Below are 18,687 nucleotides of genomic sequence, written 5' to 3'. Positions count from 1 at the left end.
CTGGAGGATTCTAAGATGCTGTCATTTGTTACATGGTTCGCTGTGACAATTTAAAGGAAAGAGAGAGACTTTTATTTCTGAAGGTCAGGCAAAGCTGGCTGCTGCTTGCCACTCACCGACTCTATGGCCTTGTACATTGGAATAGAATTCACGTTTCCTTATTTAGCTTTGGAAAATGGACAGATAAATTTTAAAAGAACATGGAAAACAATTTGGTGGATGGTGGCCAAATGAGAATTACAGCCATTTGGGCAGTTTAGAAATGCTTTCAAATGGCTCCTAGACTTTTATGAGAACACAGTAGCACAGAAGTGATTATTGTCCAATTAGAAAATAAAAGACTAACGTTTGAATTGGAATGGCAAGCCAGGAATTGGAGTACAAAGCAAAGAGATTATTTAATTAGCTTCCTTCCTTCCTTTTCCCTTTAAGTCTGATGTGGAAATGAGGAGAATGATGCAACTTAAAAAAAAAAAAAAAAGACCCTAGGAGACTTTGCAATCTATAAACATTTATTAAGTATCTGCGAAGTGCCTGGCACTGGGCTTAAGCACTGAGAAGACCAAGAAAGGTAAGACAGGCCCTGCTCTCAAGAAACTTGAACTATTAATCATGGGGCAACAATATGCAAAAAACTATGTACAAGCAAACTATGTCCTGGATAAGTTGGAAATCACCCACAGAGAAGGCACCAGAATTAAGGGGATCAGGAAGGGATTCTTGCAAAAGGTGGGGTTTTCCTGGGTAAATTTATTATTATTATTATTATTATTATTATTTTGCAGGGCAATAAGGGTTCAGTGACTTACTTGCCCAGGGTCACACAGCTAGTAACTGTCAAGTGTCTGAGGTCGGATTTGAACTCAGGTCCTCCTGAGTCCAGGGCAGGTGCTTTATCTACTGTGCCACTTAGCTGCCCCCAAGGCAGTCCAAGTGGGACTGAATATAAGCCAGACTTGAAGGCAAGAGGCAGAGATGAAGAGGAAGAGCATTCCAGGCATGGGAGACAGCTAGTGCAGATGCCCAGAGTTTGTAAATGGAATGGCTTGTCTGCAGAACAGCAAGGAGGCCGTTGTCACTGGATGACAGAATATATTCTATGTGGTGATCGAAGGTGTAAGAAGACTGGAAAGGTGAGGGAGGGGTTGCAAGTTAGGAAGGGCTTTGATGAACATTAAACAGAGGAAGAAGGGAAGGAAACATAATCACTTGACAAAGATTATCTTGTTTCATCCTCACCACAACCCTGGGAATTCAGTGCTGAGTATCCCCATGGTACAGTGGATGTAACTGAGGTTAAGTGACTGGCTCAGAATCACACAGCTAGTAAGTTATCAGAGGTTGGATTTGAACTCACTGTATCCATGGCAGCTGCTTTTTTTTTTGTTTGTTTGTTTGTTTTTTTTTGGTGAGGCAATTGGGGTTAAGTGACTTGCCCAGGGTCACACAGCTAGTAAGTGGCAAGTGTCTGAGGCCGGATTTGAACTCAGGTCCTCCTGAATCCAGGGCCAGTGCTCTATCCACTATGCTACCTAGCTGCCCCCGGCAGCTGCTTTTAATAAAATATTTATATTTGATCCTGGATTTGCTAGGGAGTTGGGTTTTTTAAAAAATTGATTTGTCCTATTGTTGACTCCTGTGTCAAATACTGTTTTCAGTCAGATACCTGTGTCCATGGGCCTTCCTGGATCTCGCCAGGCTGGAGCCTCCCTCCATCTTTAGCCAGGGCGAAAAGGACTTTCCAAGTTAGAAGGTAGCTCTGACACGATCACCCTCTCATTTCACCGAGGGGACTTCTGAGGACTCGGGAGACTAGACAGGAGACATAATACTTGAAGAGAGAAGAGGGAAGGCCCAGTAGACCCAGGAAGAGCCAAACTCAATGGAAAAGACAGATCACTTGGGTTGAGCCTGGGGCAAGAAGAAGTAGGGAGCCAAGAGGAAGATAAACAAGCCTTAGGAGAGGTGAGAACTTGGACAGGGCGACAGACAAAGAGGAGACACAGTGGAGGCAGGATTCAGAGGCATAAGCCTCTGCCCCAGCCCAGCACCCCTGGGGGGATTTCAGGGAAGGACCAAGAATCTAGAGGATATTTCAGTCCTTGGAAGGATAGAATTTCAGTTGTTGAGGGTGGGGACAAGGCCTTGAGCTCTGCCTTCAGGCTCCACTAGCTTTGGTCGCCTTTATCTCTGCCACAATATGCAGAAAAACTGTGTATAGTAAAACTGGATGTTACTGAGGTATGTGCAAGGTGAAGGAGGGAGGTTTGGCGTGCTCAAATTGTTTAGGAAGATCACTTTGACAGCCAAGTCAAAGATGATCAAGGATGGATTAGAATGGGGGGAGACCTTTGGCAGACAGAGTCATCAGCAAGCTTATTGAAATAGTCCAGGTGTGAGGTGATGTGGGCCAGCACCAGGGGGATGGCAATGTCAGAGGAGAGAAGGGGTTACATGGGAGACATATTACAAAGGTAAAATCCTGAGGCCTTCACAACAGATAGGATATTGAGGGGGTGAGAGAGAGTGAAGAGTTGGAAATGACACTTAGGTTTTATTTTTTGGGGCTTTTTTTGGCAGACCAATGAGGGTTAAGTGACTTGCCCAGAGTCACACAGCTAGTAAGTGTCAAGTATCTGAGGTCGGATTTGAACTCAGGTCCTCCTGAATCCAGGGCCAGTGCTTTGTCCACAGTGCCACCTAGTTGCCCCCGACACTTAGGGTTTGATCCTAGGTGATTGGGAGGTGGGTGCTACATTGGATAGAGTGCTGTGCCTGGAGTCAGGATGAACTTGATTGAGTTCAAATTCAAGCTTCAGACAATAATTTCATGACTCTGGGTGAATCGCTTAAGCTCTTTTTGCCGTGGTTTTCTCATCTGTAAAATGAGAATTATAACAGCATCTACATCCCAGGGTCATTGTGAGGATAAGTGAAGATAATAATCGTAAAGTGCTTAGCATGGTGTCTGACCCATAGTAAGTGCTATATAAATGTTGTTGTTATTATTACTGGGTGGTTGGTGGTACCCTTAGTATTAATAGGGAAGTCAAGAAGAAGAGAGGGTTTGGAAAGATAATGAATTCAGCTTTGGACATGTTGAGTTCTTAAAGGTGTCTATGGGAAATCCAGTTCAAGATGTCAATAGGTAGTTGTAGATATAAGACTGTTTTTAAGATGTCACATTTTATTGGAACACTAATGCATTGTTGGTGGAGCTGTGAACTGATCCAACCATTCTGGAGAGCAATTTGGAGCTATGCCCAAAGGGCTATAAAGCTGTGCATACCCTTTGACCCAGCAATGCCACTATTAAATCTTTTTCCCAAAGAGATCATAAAAAAGGGAAAAGGAATCACATGTACAAAAATATTTATAGCTGCTCTTTTTGTGGTGGCAAGGAATTGGAAAGTGAGGGGATGCCCATCAATGGGGGAATGGCTAAACAAATTGTGGTATACGAATGTAATGGAATACTGTTATGCTATAAGAAACGATGAGCTGGCGGATTTCCGAGAAACCTAGAAGGACTTACATGAACTGATGCTGAGTGAGATGAGCACAACCAGGAGAACATGTTACACAGTATCAACAACATTTTGTGTTGATGAACTTTGATAGACTTGACTCTTCTCAGCAGTACAATGGTCCAAGATACTTCCAAAGGACTCATGATGGAAAATGCTCTCCAAATCCAGAAAAAAAGAACTGTGGCATCTAGATGCAGATTGAATCATACTATTTCTAATTTTTTTTTGTTTTTGTTTTTTGAGGTTTTTCCCTTTTGCTCTAATTCTTCTTTCACAGCATGACTAATGCGGAAATATGTTTAATGTGATTGTACATATATAACCTATATTGGATTGCTTGCTGTCTTGGGGAGGGAGGAGGGAGGGAGAAAAATTTGAAACTTATAAAATCTTATAAAACAAATGTTGAAAACTTTCTACATGTAACAAAAATAATAAAATACTTTTATGATAAAAAAGAAGAAAGAAGATGTCGCATTTTAAAATATGGACAGTTCAAGAGAAAATCAGTAATAAATATTGATAATAGTTCTATTTTATTTTGTTATAAAATAATACTGAGGAAAAATAATACTGAGGAAATATCTGAATCCTGGATTCCTGACAAATCCAAGAAAAATTTAGGAAACTCATACTCTCTCCCTACTTAACTTAGTCCATTGGGCATCCCCTTGGCTCTCTTTGATGGGTGAAATATTCCTTAATTTAAGCATGAATTTAAAAAATATAATAGTTGTAGAGGGTGCAAGTGATTTGCTAAAATGTCTCTCTTTTTTTTCTTTCAGAATTGAATGACAGCATAAATGATAATAGTGATACTGTTGGACGAATTGTCCATTATATCATGAAAAATGAAGGTATGGTAATCTTAATATAAATTTGTTAATATGGTAATAATATTTAAAATCTCTGGTAGTTTTAAAAATATTCAAAGCAAATTTGCAATAAGGGATAAACTTGTCAAGGGCTTTGGTATTGTTAATACCAATTGAAGAAGCAATTGAATAGTCAGCTTTTTTTTTGTAAATATAACAAAACCTCATTTAATTGACTTTATGAGGGAGTGAGCCATTCTACCTAAGTATGTGAATTTTATACATAACCAAAGCTTTTATTTATAAGCACCAAAAGTTGGGGGGATGGGGTGGGGATGTGAGCATTTTGGATTGAAATCTTTTTAAATGGGTCTCACCTTTCCCCACCTTCTTGTATAATGGCTTATATCATAAGAAAATAGAGAGCAAAATTCTTTTTACAACACTGCCATCATTGTCAACATCATCAAGGAGGCAGTGTGGTATAGTGGAAAGACTTTGGTGACATTAATGAGGCTATAATAATAATAATAGATTATAGTGTTCATGGTTATAAATTGCTTTATAAATTTGTTTTGTTTTGTTTTTTGTTTTTTTGCGGGGCAGTGGGGGTTAAGTGACTTGCCCAGGGTCACACAGCTAGTGTCAAGTGTCTGAGGCTGGATTTGAACTCAGGTCCTCCTGAATCCAGGGCTGGTGCTTTATCCACTGCGCCACCTAGCTGTCCCCTATAAATTGCTTTAGATTCATGATGCTGTGGGATTCTCACATTAACCTGTTGGGTAGATAGGACGTTTATTCTTCACATTTTATAGATCGGGACTCTGAGGCTCTGAAACTATCTTTTAAAAAATTTATTTATTTTAATTTTTCTCAATTATATGTAAAGATATTTTTTGGAGTTCCAAATTTTTCTCCCACCCTTCCTTCTCTCACAGCTCCTGAAGCCAGTTAGCAATTTGATATAGGTTATACATTATAATCATGTTAAACATATTTCCACATTAATCAGAACAAAAGGAAGGAAAGGAAGCTAGAGGAAGCCTTTCCAACCCTTCTTCATTGTAGTGCCTTATTTCCTATTTACCTTGTATTAATCTTGTTTTTCATATATAAATGTATTTATTTGCTTATTGTCTCCCTTATTGGATTGTGAGCTCCTTGAGGGCAGGGATTATCTTTTGCCTCTTTTTGTATCCCCTGGTGCTTAACACAGTGCCTAGCACCATAGTAGGCTGACTGATTATCTACTAAGTACAAGTTACTCTGCTAGACTCTAGGGATATAATTGAGGGAAAACAAAAACAAAACAAGCCTACCCTTTCCTGAAACTTTCTACATTTTCAGATTGAGTTAAAGCTACTTCTGTTAATTAGGTAAATACTAATAACTCTTATCAGAATTTTTGTGAACTGCCATTTCTGGGTGCTACTTTGAAGCCAAGATCCTTCATGACTTTATGGGAAAATAGCTTTATCTCACAACCAGTTGGTTACCAACCTGACTCATGCTCATTTTAACTTTTTGGTGCTTTTTAGTCTTTATTCTTTTCCCTGAACTCATTTTTGTATCCCTGGTGGAATGAGGGTTAAGTTTTGATTCTATAGTACTTTTAATGATGTTCTTATTCATATATTAATCACATCCTGGATGTTGCAATTCAATTTTGGTTTGTCTGGGCAAGCTGATAAATGTCTTTTATGGGGTAGACTTTTATCAGCTGACCCGCAAATCATTAATCTCCTGTAATTCCTCGGGCTTCCACTAAAGAGAATACTGCCTCATTTCCCAATTGTTTGAATTGTCACCTCTGGTTCTGTTAATTTTCTCTTCTGGTTGGGAGCCCAGGAAATGGCTGCTGCTGTTGGAGCTTGGGTGTGCTCAGGGACTTGGAGTGTCTGCCAGGGTAGAAGCTGGAGATGCAAATACTTAGCAGCCAGGCCCTGATTATTTACAAAAGGAAAGGGACTTTCTAGGCAGCTTTTGCTTGACTGTTCAGAATTGTAAATTTAATTTATGAATTGGTGTAATGGATAGAGAGCTGCCTTGGAACCAGAAGGCCTCTGACTCACTTCTAATCCTGTCTCTGACACATAGTGACTATATATATGTATATATGGCCCTGGGCAAATCATTTAATTCCTTAGTTCTCTGGGCCAAAACTGTGGATCCTAAACCCACGTTATGGGAAGGGGATTTCATGAAAAATTTGGCAGTAAATGTTTGATTTGTGTATATATATTTTGTATATCTATATAGCTGGGGTTGCGTAAAAATTTCTTGGGCAAAAAGGGGCTGTGAGTAGAAAAAGTTTAAGAAGCCCTACTCTAGGCAAACCTTTTAAGACTATGAGTTGTGGAAAAGGTGCTCACCTGCATTGGTAGAAGGATTTTTCTTTCCCGGATGTTTCCTATACTAATGAAATCACTGGTATAGAGCCTATCCCAAGTAGAAACTATCCCTAAATAGTTATGCATTTGAGTAGCTCTTTCAGTTATTGACACAGGACTTGGAACATATCGAGGAATTAAGGAACTATTAAAGTTTAAACTGGCCAACCAGCCATCAGGATGGACACACCTAAGAAGTAGGGGGAGATTGAATTCCATAGCAGGAAAGTCAGTTGGACCAGCCCAGAGGTCGGGACTATCATTCCAAAAGAAAAATCCCCCTGACTCAGGAATCTTTCCCCACTCCACCCCCAAAAGGAACTTTCCATTGTCAGGTGATCACCCCATCCATTTTCTATAAAAGGTTTGGCCTCCCTTCTGTTTGAGGCAGAGAATGTTTCTAAGCCATCTCCTTCAGTGGTTACTTTCTCTAGCACCCCAATAAAAGACCTTTTTATTCTAACTGGATTGTATACAAGAGTTGTAATTCTTTACAGAGGAATACCTAAGGACCCCCACCACCTATTTCCCCTGTGACACTTATCAAGGTGATTGCATCTAATAATGTAACTAAGGTTCCCATGACTCCCTTGTGCTTAGGTGTAGAGAGATCTGAGTAACTGGATTTTTTTTTTAATTAATTTTTTTTTTTTTACGGGGCAATGGGGTTAAGTGACTTGCCCAGGGTCACACAGCTAGTAAGTGTCAAGTGTCTGAGGCCGGATTTGAACTCAGGAACTCCTGAATCCAGGGCCAGTGCTTTATCTACTGTGCCACCTAGCCGCCCCAACTGGACTTTTGAGAAAAGATAATCTGATGATATAAATTTTGCCTCTAATATGAGTGACCTGGGGAAAAGTGCTGGTGGTTGTTGCTATCTTCCCTCTTCAGAGACAGGTGTAGTGTTCAGGAAAAAGTAGAGGGAAGTTGGGGGAGGAAGGACATTTTCTTGAGAATTCTTTCTCATTGAAGATTTTCTCTGGCCCCTAAATTCTCTTCTTCTACCCATTCCCTGTGTGCTTCAGGAAGCAAAGGATTAATGATTTAAAGGAAGTCAGCTTACAGATGATTATCAGCTATAGTTAAGTTCTTCTGGAGATAAAGGAAATGTAGCAAATAAGAAAGTCAAAGGACATTAATTAGTATATCATCTAATGTATTAATATTGTCCAAGGTATTAATAAATAAAGCATTTTGGAGGTAGTGTTTATGTTGAACTTTTCTCATCCAAGGCAACCAATAAAACCTCAAGGCTTCCCATGCTAGCTGTGGCAAGGGCATTTCTGGAAGCTTTGGGCATTTTGTTACATTGCATAGAGCAGGGCTTCTTAAACTTTTGTGTGTATTATGGACCCCCTTGTTAGTTTGACCCTTCTCTGAATAATGATTTTCAGTGGATAAAATAAAATCCGTTAGATTACAAAGACAATCAGTTATATTGAAATAGCTTTCAAAAAATATTTTTAAGATGTTCACGGGCTCCACTTTAAAAGCTCCGGTATAGAGGCTCTTGTCTGTAGGATTGATGGGCATGTCGGTTCTAAGGGGGAGAATAGAAAAAGCTTTGTTTGCATCCCTGAAGAGAGTACCAAGTGCCTGTTGGTAGTATGTAGGGGCCTCTTTTTGGAATTTGTTTCAGTACAAACTAGTGGAATATTTAGTAAGATGTTCTGCCAAATCATAGGAACTCAGAAAAGTATAAATTATGAATGTGAAAATTTTTTTAGAGTCAATATGGTATAGTGGATAGAATTTTGAACTTGGAGTCAGGAAAATCTGGGTTCAAATTCTACCTCTAGTATGTTTAAGCTGTGTGACCTTGTGTGTGTGTGTGTGTGTGTGTGTGTATGTGTGTGTGTGTGTGTGTGTGTGTGTGTGAGAGAGAGAGAGAGAGAGAGAGAGAGAGAGAGAGAGAGAGAGAGAGGCAATTGGTGTTAAGTGACTTGCCCAGGGTCACACAGCTAGTAAGTGTCAAGTCGGATTACTTTTCTGTAAAAGGGTATGATGTATGTGAAGTACTTTTTAAAACTTAAAAATGCTTTATGTTGGGGCAGCTAGATGGCGCAGTGGATAGAGCACCGACCCTGGAGTCAGGAGTACCTGAGTTCTAATCCGGCCTCAGACACTTAACACTTACTAGCTGTGTGACCCTGGGCAAGTCACTTAACCCCAATTGCCTCACTAACCCCCCCCCCAAAAAAAAAACCCAAAACAAAACAAAATGCTTTATGTGTCAGTTGTTGTCATACAGTTATTCTTATTGTATTTTGGTAAACTTAAGAACATTTTTTACAATTTACATTTAAAGGGAGCATCATAAATTTATGAGTTTTGTATTTTCTCAGGCAATTCTAGGCTGTTTTGAATCATATACCTCTAATATCGCCATTGTCTGTTTTAATGTTCCAGTTTTGCTGATATACTCTGTCTTCCATTTTTGATCTTGGCATTTGATTAAGTTGCGACATATATTTGTAGAGCATGTGAAAGAAACATGCATAGGATAGCATCAGTGTGGAAGACAAGCCTCGATATTTGATATCTCGGGCCCCAAATCCTTAAGCTCTCTAGTTGCTTGCCTTCCAAGTATTAATGAAAATGGAAAACACCCCATGATTCTATTTTTCCCCATGCCGATAATGAGAACAACTGATAGAATAATAGTAATTATTATTCTTAACTCTCATTTGTAGAGCACCTTATGGTTTGCATGATCCTTTCCTACATCCGTGTGAGGTAGGTTGTTCCCCACCATCAGCAGCCACATAGCCACAGGACTAAGGGATGTGAGAAGAACAAGTAAAATCATTTCTAAGAGTGACTGGTACATAGATTCCATTGCTAATGTTTAGGTATGAGACAGACATTTTTACACTTGGCTAGAGTCGGAAACTGTTTTTGGATCTAAGAATTCTCGTTCTGAAAAATTCATTTAAAAAATAAGTTAACAAGTTCATTGACACTGACTGTCACATGTGACAGAGAGTCTGCTATAATTAATCTTGGCATTTTTATTCCCTTAACCACCAAAATTATCCTTGATGAAAGTATCCATTTTGCTTTTGAAGAAGGGAAGGGAATAATATAGGGCCTACTGTGTGCTGGGCCCTGTGCTGAGCACTTTACAAATATTCTCTCATTTACTTTTAGAAAATGCATTTGTCAGGGGCAGCTAGGTGGCACAGTGGATAAAGCACTGGCTCTGGATTTAGGAAGACCTGAGTTCAAATCCGGTCTCAGACACTTGACACATCCTAGCTGTGTGACCCTAGGCAAGTCACTTAACCCTCAGTGCCCTGGGGGGGGGGGAACCCAAACTAAACAAACAAAAAGAAAATGCATTTATCTTCCCATCTGCATAAAGCCCTTCTTTGCTCCTCAGACACCATGAGCAATACTGCTGAAGTCATCCTTGAGTGACATTAATCATTACAAATCAGCCACAAAAGTATCCGTCATGGAGATCTTTGCTTCTTGGCCTCAGCGTCAAAGGATGTTATTTGGTGCATAAAATGTTAAAGTTGGTATACGTGGCAAATGATTGGCCCTTTTGTCCCCAGGGCATTTATTGTGGTTCTCATAAGTTAGTTGTGAAAGTGGTACTTTGGGGTTTTTTGGTTTTTTTTTAATTTTTAAAGTTAAGTAGGAGTATTTACATTCTTATACTTAAATTAGTGAATGATTCACAATCACTTGCCTTGAGAAATATGAGGGAGGACCTACATACAGTTTTACAAGTTGTTATAAGTTGTCTAAAGAAAGAACAATCCATTAAAAAAAAAGAAATGTAAACTTCTTAGTTTTATTGTTAAAAATAGTGTTGATGCAAAATCTCCTTCCATCCCTCCTGATAAGATTTGACTGGTAAGTGGCACCCTCCATTGCTTCTGAGGGTTGACTCGTGGTAATGTGCCTAATGCTGAATGACCTAGAAGAAAATGGCACATTAGTTTAGGAAGATTGTCAACTTCTGCCAGTAGTGCATTTACTAATGATATGACATTTGAGAAATTCTCTCCGAAGCTCACTTTCCTCATTTGTGATATGGGGACAATCATACCTTATAGGGATGGTTTTGCAAATGGAGTGTGTAAACTTTAATGTGTCATATAAATGTGAGCAGAGCGGTACAGTAAATGTGAGAGATTTTAGAATCAGAAGCCTGTGTTGCAGGAATGAATTCTTAATCACTATAGATTGAATTCCTCATCTGTAAAAATGATATGGTTGGACTAGATGGCTTTTTGTTTTTTGGGTTTTTTTGTGGGGCAATGAGGGTCAAGTGACTTGTCCAGGGTCACACAGCTAGTAAGTGTCAAGTGTCTGAGGTTGGATTTGAACTCAGTTTCTCTGAATCCAGGGCTGGTGCTTTAACCACTGTGCCACCTAGCTGCCCTCCTAGATGGCTTTTAAGATTCTTTTTAGCTCTAAATAACAATAACAGGCATAAAAGTAATATAGGCAACTAAGTAGTATGGTGGATAGAGTGCCAGGCCTGGAGTCAAGAAGACTGGAGTTCAAATTTGGTCTCACGTACTTACTTCTGTCTGTCTCAGTTTCCTCATCTGTAAAATGAGAATAATAGAACCTTCTTATGTGAGGATCAAATCACATAATAATTGTAAAGCACTGAGCCCATTGCCTGGCATGTAGTAAACACTATGAAAATATTATTATCATTATTATTATTATTTCATGACAGTCTGACCAACATAGAAAGAATGCCTACTATGTCCTAGTCACTGGAGATACAAATACAAAGAATGAAACAATTCCCACGTGAACGGAGCTACTTAGATTCTGAGGATAATTCAAACCTTGACTCATCTTTCTGCCTCTGTGATTTTGACCAAGTCTTTTGACTTTTCTCCACCTCAGTTTCCTCATCTATTAATGAGAAGGTTGGACTATATGATCTCTAAAGTCCTTTCCAGATACAAATTATCTTTTTTTTTTTTTTAAAGTGAGGCAATTGGAGTTAAGTGACTTGCCAAGGGTCACACAGCTACAGCTAGTAAGTGTCAAGTGTCTGAGGCCGGATTTGAACTCAGGTACTCCTGACTCCAGGGCCGGTGCTCTATCCACTGCACCACCTAGCTGCCCCCAAAATGATTCTTTTAAAAAAATTTAATTTAGTTTGTTATTTGGCTCCATCTTAAGTTCTGAACTGTCTCTCTCCCTCCCTCCCCACCTCACACTAGAGAAGGCCACCATTTGACACAGATTTAGATACACACATATGTAAGACCATACTATGCATAATTCTTTTTTTTTATCATTTCTTTCCCTGGAGGTGGAGAGCATCTTCCTTTATAGGTCCTTTGTAGTTGATTTGAATATAATACTCAGAATAGCTTAGCTGTTCACAGTTGTTCTTTGGACTATTGCTGTTACCATATACAGTGTTCTCTTGGTTCTACTTGTTTGACTCTTCATTATTTCATGTAAGTCTTTCCATGTTTTTGCAAAATCAACCTGCTGCTGCTAATCATTTTTTATAGCACAGCAGTATTCCATCATAATCATATCTCATAACTTGTTTAGCTATTCCCCAATAAATGAATATCCCCTCAATTTCCAGTTCTAAAATGATCCATTTTTAGTCGAACATAACTTGAGTTATTTTTTCTGGGTACTAATGTTATGTTTTCACTGTATCTCCATATATTGTAATTCACTAACCCTTGGTCATCAAAGACCTGAAAATTCAGGATAGGGGCAACTAGGTGGTGCAGTGGATAGAGTACCGGCCCTGGATTCAGGAGGACCTGAGTTCAAATCTGGCCTCAGACACTTAACACTTACTAGCTGTGTGACTCTGGGCAAGTCACTTAACCCCAATTGCCCAGCCAAAAAAAAAAAAAAAGAAAGAAAATTCAGGATGTCAGGATAGATTTAGGAGTGGGCTCATGGAATAGGGCAAGGGGCTTCTCTGGGCCGTCTGAAGACAAACTCTATAACCTGATCCTCATTAACACCATTTTCTTTTCTTTATTTTTCCAGTTTTGACAGTAAACATTTATTATTAATCAGTATTAATATATATACCAGTAAAGAATTGACCACGTGTCTCCCCAACTCCTCAGTGTCTCAGGCTGTCAGACCTATGCTGTCCCAAGAGGGAGGGCCAAGCCAAGAGCACACAAATGCCAAGAGAGACAACTTTGTAACACCATTTTCTTACCAACTGAAGTGAGCTCAACATGGAGTAGACTTGATGATGTCTCATTTTTTCCCACTAAAGTTTAGAGTTCTGTTTTTCAAGCCAAATTTATTAAATACCTATTCTGTGTTATGCCCTGAGGGCTTTCAAAAAATTTCCAGTCAACTGGGTAGAAAAAACATTCAATTTAAGTCAATGAACACCTTCTGTGTGCCAGGCACCACATTAGGCACTGGGAACAGAGGGAGGGAATAGTCTGGTCTTTAAGGAGCTTCTGGTACATCAGAAGAAACAAGGTACACATTATTATAAAATACATTCCCCTAGTAATTAGGCCTTTCTCAGTTTTCTCCAGTTTTTAGTGCTTTCCCCCAAACTCATTCCTATACATTCATATTTAGTTTATGTATATTTTTCATATCTATACACACACATATAACATATGTGGTGGCATAAAAGAGAGGACCAGCATTCCAGCCCTGCATTTGACACGTATCGACTAGATGACCTTGGAAGAGTCACTTTCATAGTGTCCCAAGCAACTCTTTAAAATAAGAAATTCCAGAACCGTTGTTTTTTTGTTTTGATAAAGGGAGTCTCATCAGTAGAAGCTCGTTACAGTGATGAAATTTCAGATCCAGGCTATCTGTATTGCATTAACTTTTCTGTGTTACTGTTATCTTTCCCTTCCCCTCTCCACTAGGATGTAATCTCTTTGAGGGCAAGAGCTCTTTCATTTTTTTCTTTGTACCCTCATGACAGTGCCTGGAAAATAATAGGTGCTTGGTAAAATTCTTATTGGATTGGATTGAATTGATTTCAGAGAGAGTAGCACTAACCAGGTGTGGGGGTGGGGGTGGGAAAAGGGCAGGGATCAGCAAAGGCCTTTGGTAGGAGGTGGCACTTGGGCCTAGCTTCTAAGTAAGCTCGGGATTCTCCGAGTTAAAAGTGAGGAGGGAGAGCCTTCCAGGAATGGGGGATGCCTTTAGCCAAAAATGGAGGCAGAATATGCAGTAATAGAGTGTAAGGGAACATTACGTAGCTTAGTTTGGCTGGAACGTTGAGGGATAGGAGAGTAATGTGTAGTTGGCCTTGACAAAGATGCTAGAGGGGCAGCTAGGTGGTGCAGTGGATAGAGCACTGGCCCTGGAGACAGGAGGACCTGAGTTCAAATCTGGCCTCAGACACTTAACACTTACTGGCAGTGTGACCCTTGGCAAGTCACTTAATCCCAATTGCCTCACTAAAAAAAAAAAAGAAAAAGAAAAAGATGCTAGAGTCAGATTGCGCAGGGCTTTAAAAATATTATAAAGGGGAGTTTATATTTTATTGTAACAGCATTTCTCAAAGTGAGGTCCAGGGGCAGCTATATGGCACAGTGGATAGAGCATCGGCCCTGGAGTCAGGAGGACCTGAGTTCAAATCCGGCCTCAGACACTTGATACTCACTAGCTGTGTGACCCTGGACAAGTCACTTAACCCCCACTGCCCTGCAAAAAAACCCCAAAAAACAAAAATCAAAGTGAGGTCCAGGAAGGCTTTCATGGCATCAAAACTATTTTTAACGATAAAACTAAGAAGTTTACATTTCTTTCTTTCTTTTTTTTGATGGATTGGGTTTTTTTGTAGACAACTTATAACAACCTGTAAAACCCTATGTAGGTCCTCCCTCATTTCTCAAGGCAAGTGAGTATTTATAAATAGTACAAGGGGCCCCTTTTAAAACTAGAGTTTGTAGGGGGCGGCTAGGTGGCACAGTGGATAGAGCACCAGCCCTGGAGTCAGGAGTACCTGAGTTCAAATCTGGCCTCAGACACTTAACACTTACTAGCTGTGTGACCCTGGGCAAGTCACTTAACCCCAATTGCCTCACTAAAAAAAAAAAACAACACAAAAGAACTGTGTTTAATCCTGTCTTTAAAGAAGCTCTGTCAATGAACTTTCCATTACAATTCTCTCGCATTAATCAGTAACTTTGGCCATCCAATGTCTTGCCAAAGATTTATTATTCATCATTTTAATTAAAGATATACACAATTTGTACAGAAACATTCTCCTGAAATAGCATTACCATTAACACATTTTCAAGGAAGTAATCTTCCTTAAGTTTGTTTTTTTTTTAAACTCAATTTTATTTTCACTTCTGAATTCTCTCTTTCCCACTCTCCCTCTTCCATGCCTGCTCATTGAGGAGGTAAGAAAAACAAAACTCCTCACAAATATATAGCCAAGCAAAACAAATTCACACATTAGCTATGTCCAAGGGAGGAAGGAAGGAAAATAAGCTTCAATCTGTACTCATGAGTCCAGCTATCTATTTGTAGAAAGATGGCATGTTTTATCACTAGTCCTTTGGAATTGGGGTTTGTCATTGTGTCGATCAAAGGAGAAGTTTTCATTTTTAATACAGTAAATATCAATGGATATAAGCCACATAAACAAAAGCCCTATGGGGGTCCTCAATAATTTTTTTTGGGTGGGGCAATGAGGGTTAAGTGACTTGCCCAGGGTCACACAGCTAGTAAGTATCAAGTGTCTGAGGCTGGATTTGAACTCAGGTCCTACTGAATCCAGTGCCGGTGCTCTATCCACTGCACCACCTCAGTCATTTTTAAGAGCATAAAAGGGCCTTAAGTCTAACAAGTTTGAGAACCCTTCTCTGTTATAGAAGCAATAGAGAGTTGCTGAAGCTTTTTGAGTAGGGGAGTGACCTGATCAGACCTGTACTTTGTTTGGCAGTTGTATGGAGTATTTATTAGAGGAGGAGAAATTGGAGTCACAGAGACAGACCATCAAGGAAGCTATCTTGCAGTAATCTATCTTAGAGATGATAAAGACCTGGACTGAGGCGGTGGCTGTATGAATGTAGAGAAGGAACAGGAGTGGAGATAGAATTGATAAGTATTTGGTAATTGATTAGATACAGGGGAGTGAAAAAGAGTAAAGAGTTGAAGATGACACTTTGTAAACCTGAGTGACTAGAAGGATGGTGGTTCTCTTGACAGAAATAAGGAAGTTAGGAAGAGAGTTGGGTTTAGAGGGGAAAGATGATGAGTTTCCTTTTCAGACACCCCATAAACAACCGGGTAAAGATGTCCAGTAGGCATTTGGTATTTTGAGACTACAACTCAGGGTGTGCTTTGAGAATAGATTTTGGAATCATCTACATAGGGATGTTAATTGAATCTATGGGAGCTGATGGGATCACTGAGAGAGTATATAAAGAGAAACGAAGAGGGGAGGTCTCAGAATAGAACCTTGGGCTATACCCATGCTTAGAGGGCAAGACATGGATGATGATCCACCAAAGCAGAATGAGAAGGAATGGTTAGACAGGTGGGAGAACCAGGAGAAGATGGTGTCATAAAATTTAGGGAGGAGAATTGTTGTTGTTTGTTTTTCAATCTCGGAGTCCTCTTCATTCTTTGAAGTCCAGGAAGTCCAGGACATCACCTGACTTTGCACTGAATTGGATTTAAGTGCTGTAGGGCTGTGCAAAGTCACCAGTCTCACTCTCTCCTCCAGAGCCATCTGGATCCAGTGGCAAGATACATATCAGGATGACTGGAGATGGCCCTGAATGCTTAAGGCAATTGGGGTTAAGTGACTTGTCCAGGGTCACATAGCTAGTGAGTGTCTGAGGTGAGATTTGAACTCAGGTCCTCCCAACTTCAGGGACAGTACTCAATCCACTGTACCACCTAGCCACTCCAGGGAGGAGAATATATTTAGAAGGATGTGGTGGTCAGCAGTGTTGGGGACCTCAAGAAAGAGGACTGAGGCCATTGGATTTTGCCATGAAAATATCATTGTTAGGGGCAGCTAGGTGGCACAGTGAATAGAGCACTGGCCCTGCATTCAGGAGGACCTGAGTTCAAATCCAGTCTCAGACACTTGCCACTTACTAGCTGTGTGATCCTGGGCAAGTCACTTAACCCCAATTGCCTCACTTAAAAAAAAATTGTTGTTGAAGTTAGAAGCCAGATTACAGGAGATTTAGAAGTAAGTGAGATAAAAGGAATTGGAGGCAATGTAGATAGCTTCTTCTAGGAGTTGGGTGGTGAAATGGAAGGAGAGGTAGAGGAAGATATTTTGAGGAGTTAACAGAGGTCAAGAATAGCAAGAAAATTTGGCATGTTTATGGGCAGTGGAGAAGAATATCAATTTATTAAAAAGTATTTTATCTTTGAGCATAAAAGGGACAAATATAGATATGTTCTTTTTAACTCAATGGGAAATTGATTTTTCTTTAGGTTGGATGCCCTTTGCTTGTCATTAATGTCTCATGTATTTTTAAAGGTATTGTTGGCCAAATCTGCCAATTACTTGCTTTATAACTTTTTGGAAGTCAGAGTTAATCTTTTCATCTGTAAGAGTAGGAGGATGGGCTAGGACACCTATAAAGTCCTGTCTAGGGCTAAAATTCTATGATTATATATTTCACACAGTTAAGTGTAATTACTATTCTATTTTTTTTTAAGCAAATGCTGATGTTTTAAAGGCCATGGTGGCAGATAACAGCGTGTGTGATCCTGAAAGGTAAGAACTTTTTTTTTCTTTGAAGGAAGCCTTTTTATTTAATTGCTCACATTTCTTGACACAAAGTTTGCCACTTTTCTTTTGTAATGGTCTTTATCTTAAGTATAATTTATGGATGGAATAAAGATAGCCCTTGATATGTTTATTTAGGTGACAAGCATTACATGTGAAGTGCTGCTACAGTAATACTCATTTTAGGCTATAGCTCTTGAATATTATGTCTCTAAATAAATTAGTCTGAGGTAATTGCTCATAGAATTTCTACAGAAATTGCCAAAAATCTGTTGATTTCTACGTGTGGTATTTTTACTGCCATCTTTCCCAGAAGATGGGTGTGGTGTTAACATTAAAAACATCTCTTTAAAGAAAACATACTTGATATTCAAGTTGACAGTAACATTTAAAAATATGACTCGAATAAAGGTCATAGTAACTTTTCTTGTGCACATATGTGTGTGTAAATGACAAAGGTTACCAAGCTTATATATATATAAAACCTTTGTTATTCATTCTGTTTGTCACCATTATGGTCCTTCCTTCACTAAAACTTAAGAGAAATGGTGTAACTTCTCTTCCTCTCCCAAATCTCCTTACATCCCTCCTGGTAAGATTTGACTGGTAAGTGGCACCCTCCATTGTTTCTGAGGGTTGGCTCATGGTAGTGTGCCTAATGCTGAATGACCTAGAAGAAAATGGCACACTAGGAAGATTATCGACCTTTGCCAGTAGTGAACCTTTTAGTTTTGTTAGGGGATACGGAAGGGGATGGCAAAGAGTAATTGGCAAGATTTCCATGAGTCAAGATGAATGACCTCTTCTCCCCTCTTGCTACACATTTGTTCCTGCAGAGTTGATGCTTAATTTTAAAACTTTATTTTTTCCTCAAAAAAAAAACCCACAAAAAAACCCCAAAACCCAGAAATCTAGTATCCTCTTGAGAAATGTCAAAACAGAATAAGGATTTGTTTTTATCTAGCCACAAGGGCACACATTTCTAGGCTATCTGCTCTAGTTAAGGCAAGAACTCAGCAGTGAGTGAGAAATAGTATTCTATGCTTCTCCCAGTGAGTGTATTAAAAATTAAGAAATATTATTTTTTCAAATCAAACAGAATAACATCAATAGAGTCAATTGTTAATTCGCAGCTGATATCAGGCTAAAATGTTGGATTCTGTCAGGGACAAAAGGGCTTATGTTTTTAGAAAAAGTAAAATGTGAACAAATTCCTACATGTATTGAATTCCTTATGA

General features: G+C 39.4%; 1 protein-coding gene across 1 annotated transcript in view; it reads left to right on the top strand.

Annotated features, from left to right (window-relative positions):
* Nucleotides 1–18,687, top strand: part of RELL1 (RELT like 1) — a 69,658-nt gene that overhangs the window by 28,478 nt on the left and 22,493 nt on the right. The window contains exons 3-4 of the mRNA XM_043971931.1: nucleotides 4,316–4,387; nucleotides 17,380–17,437. Of these exons, the coding sequence (XP_043827866.1) occupies nucleotides 4,316–4,387; nucleotides 17,380–17,437 (130 nt within the window). The remainder of the gene's footprint in view (nucleotides 1–4,315; nucleotides 4,388–17,379; nucleotides 17,438–18,687) is intronic.

The sequence above is a fragment of the Dromiciops gliroides genome, chromosome 6 (genome assembly GCF_019393635.1).
Source record: "Dromiciops gliroides isolate mDroGli1 chromosome 6, mDroGli1.pri, whole genome shotgun sequence".
NCBI lineage: Eukaryota > Metazoa > Chordata > Mammalia > Microbiotheria > Microbiotheriidae > Dromiciops > Dromiciops gliroides.
This window is presented reverse-complemented; position numbering and strand designations above follow the sequence as displayed.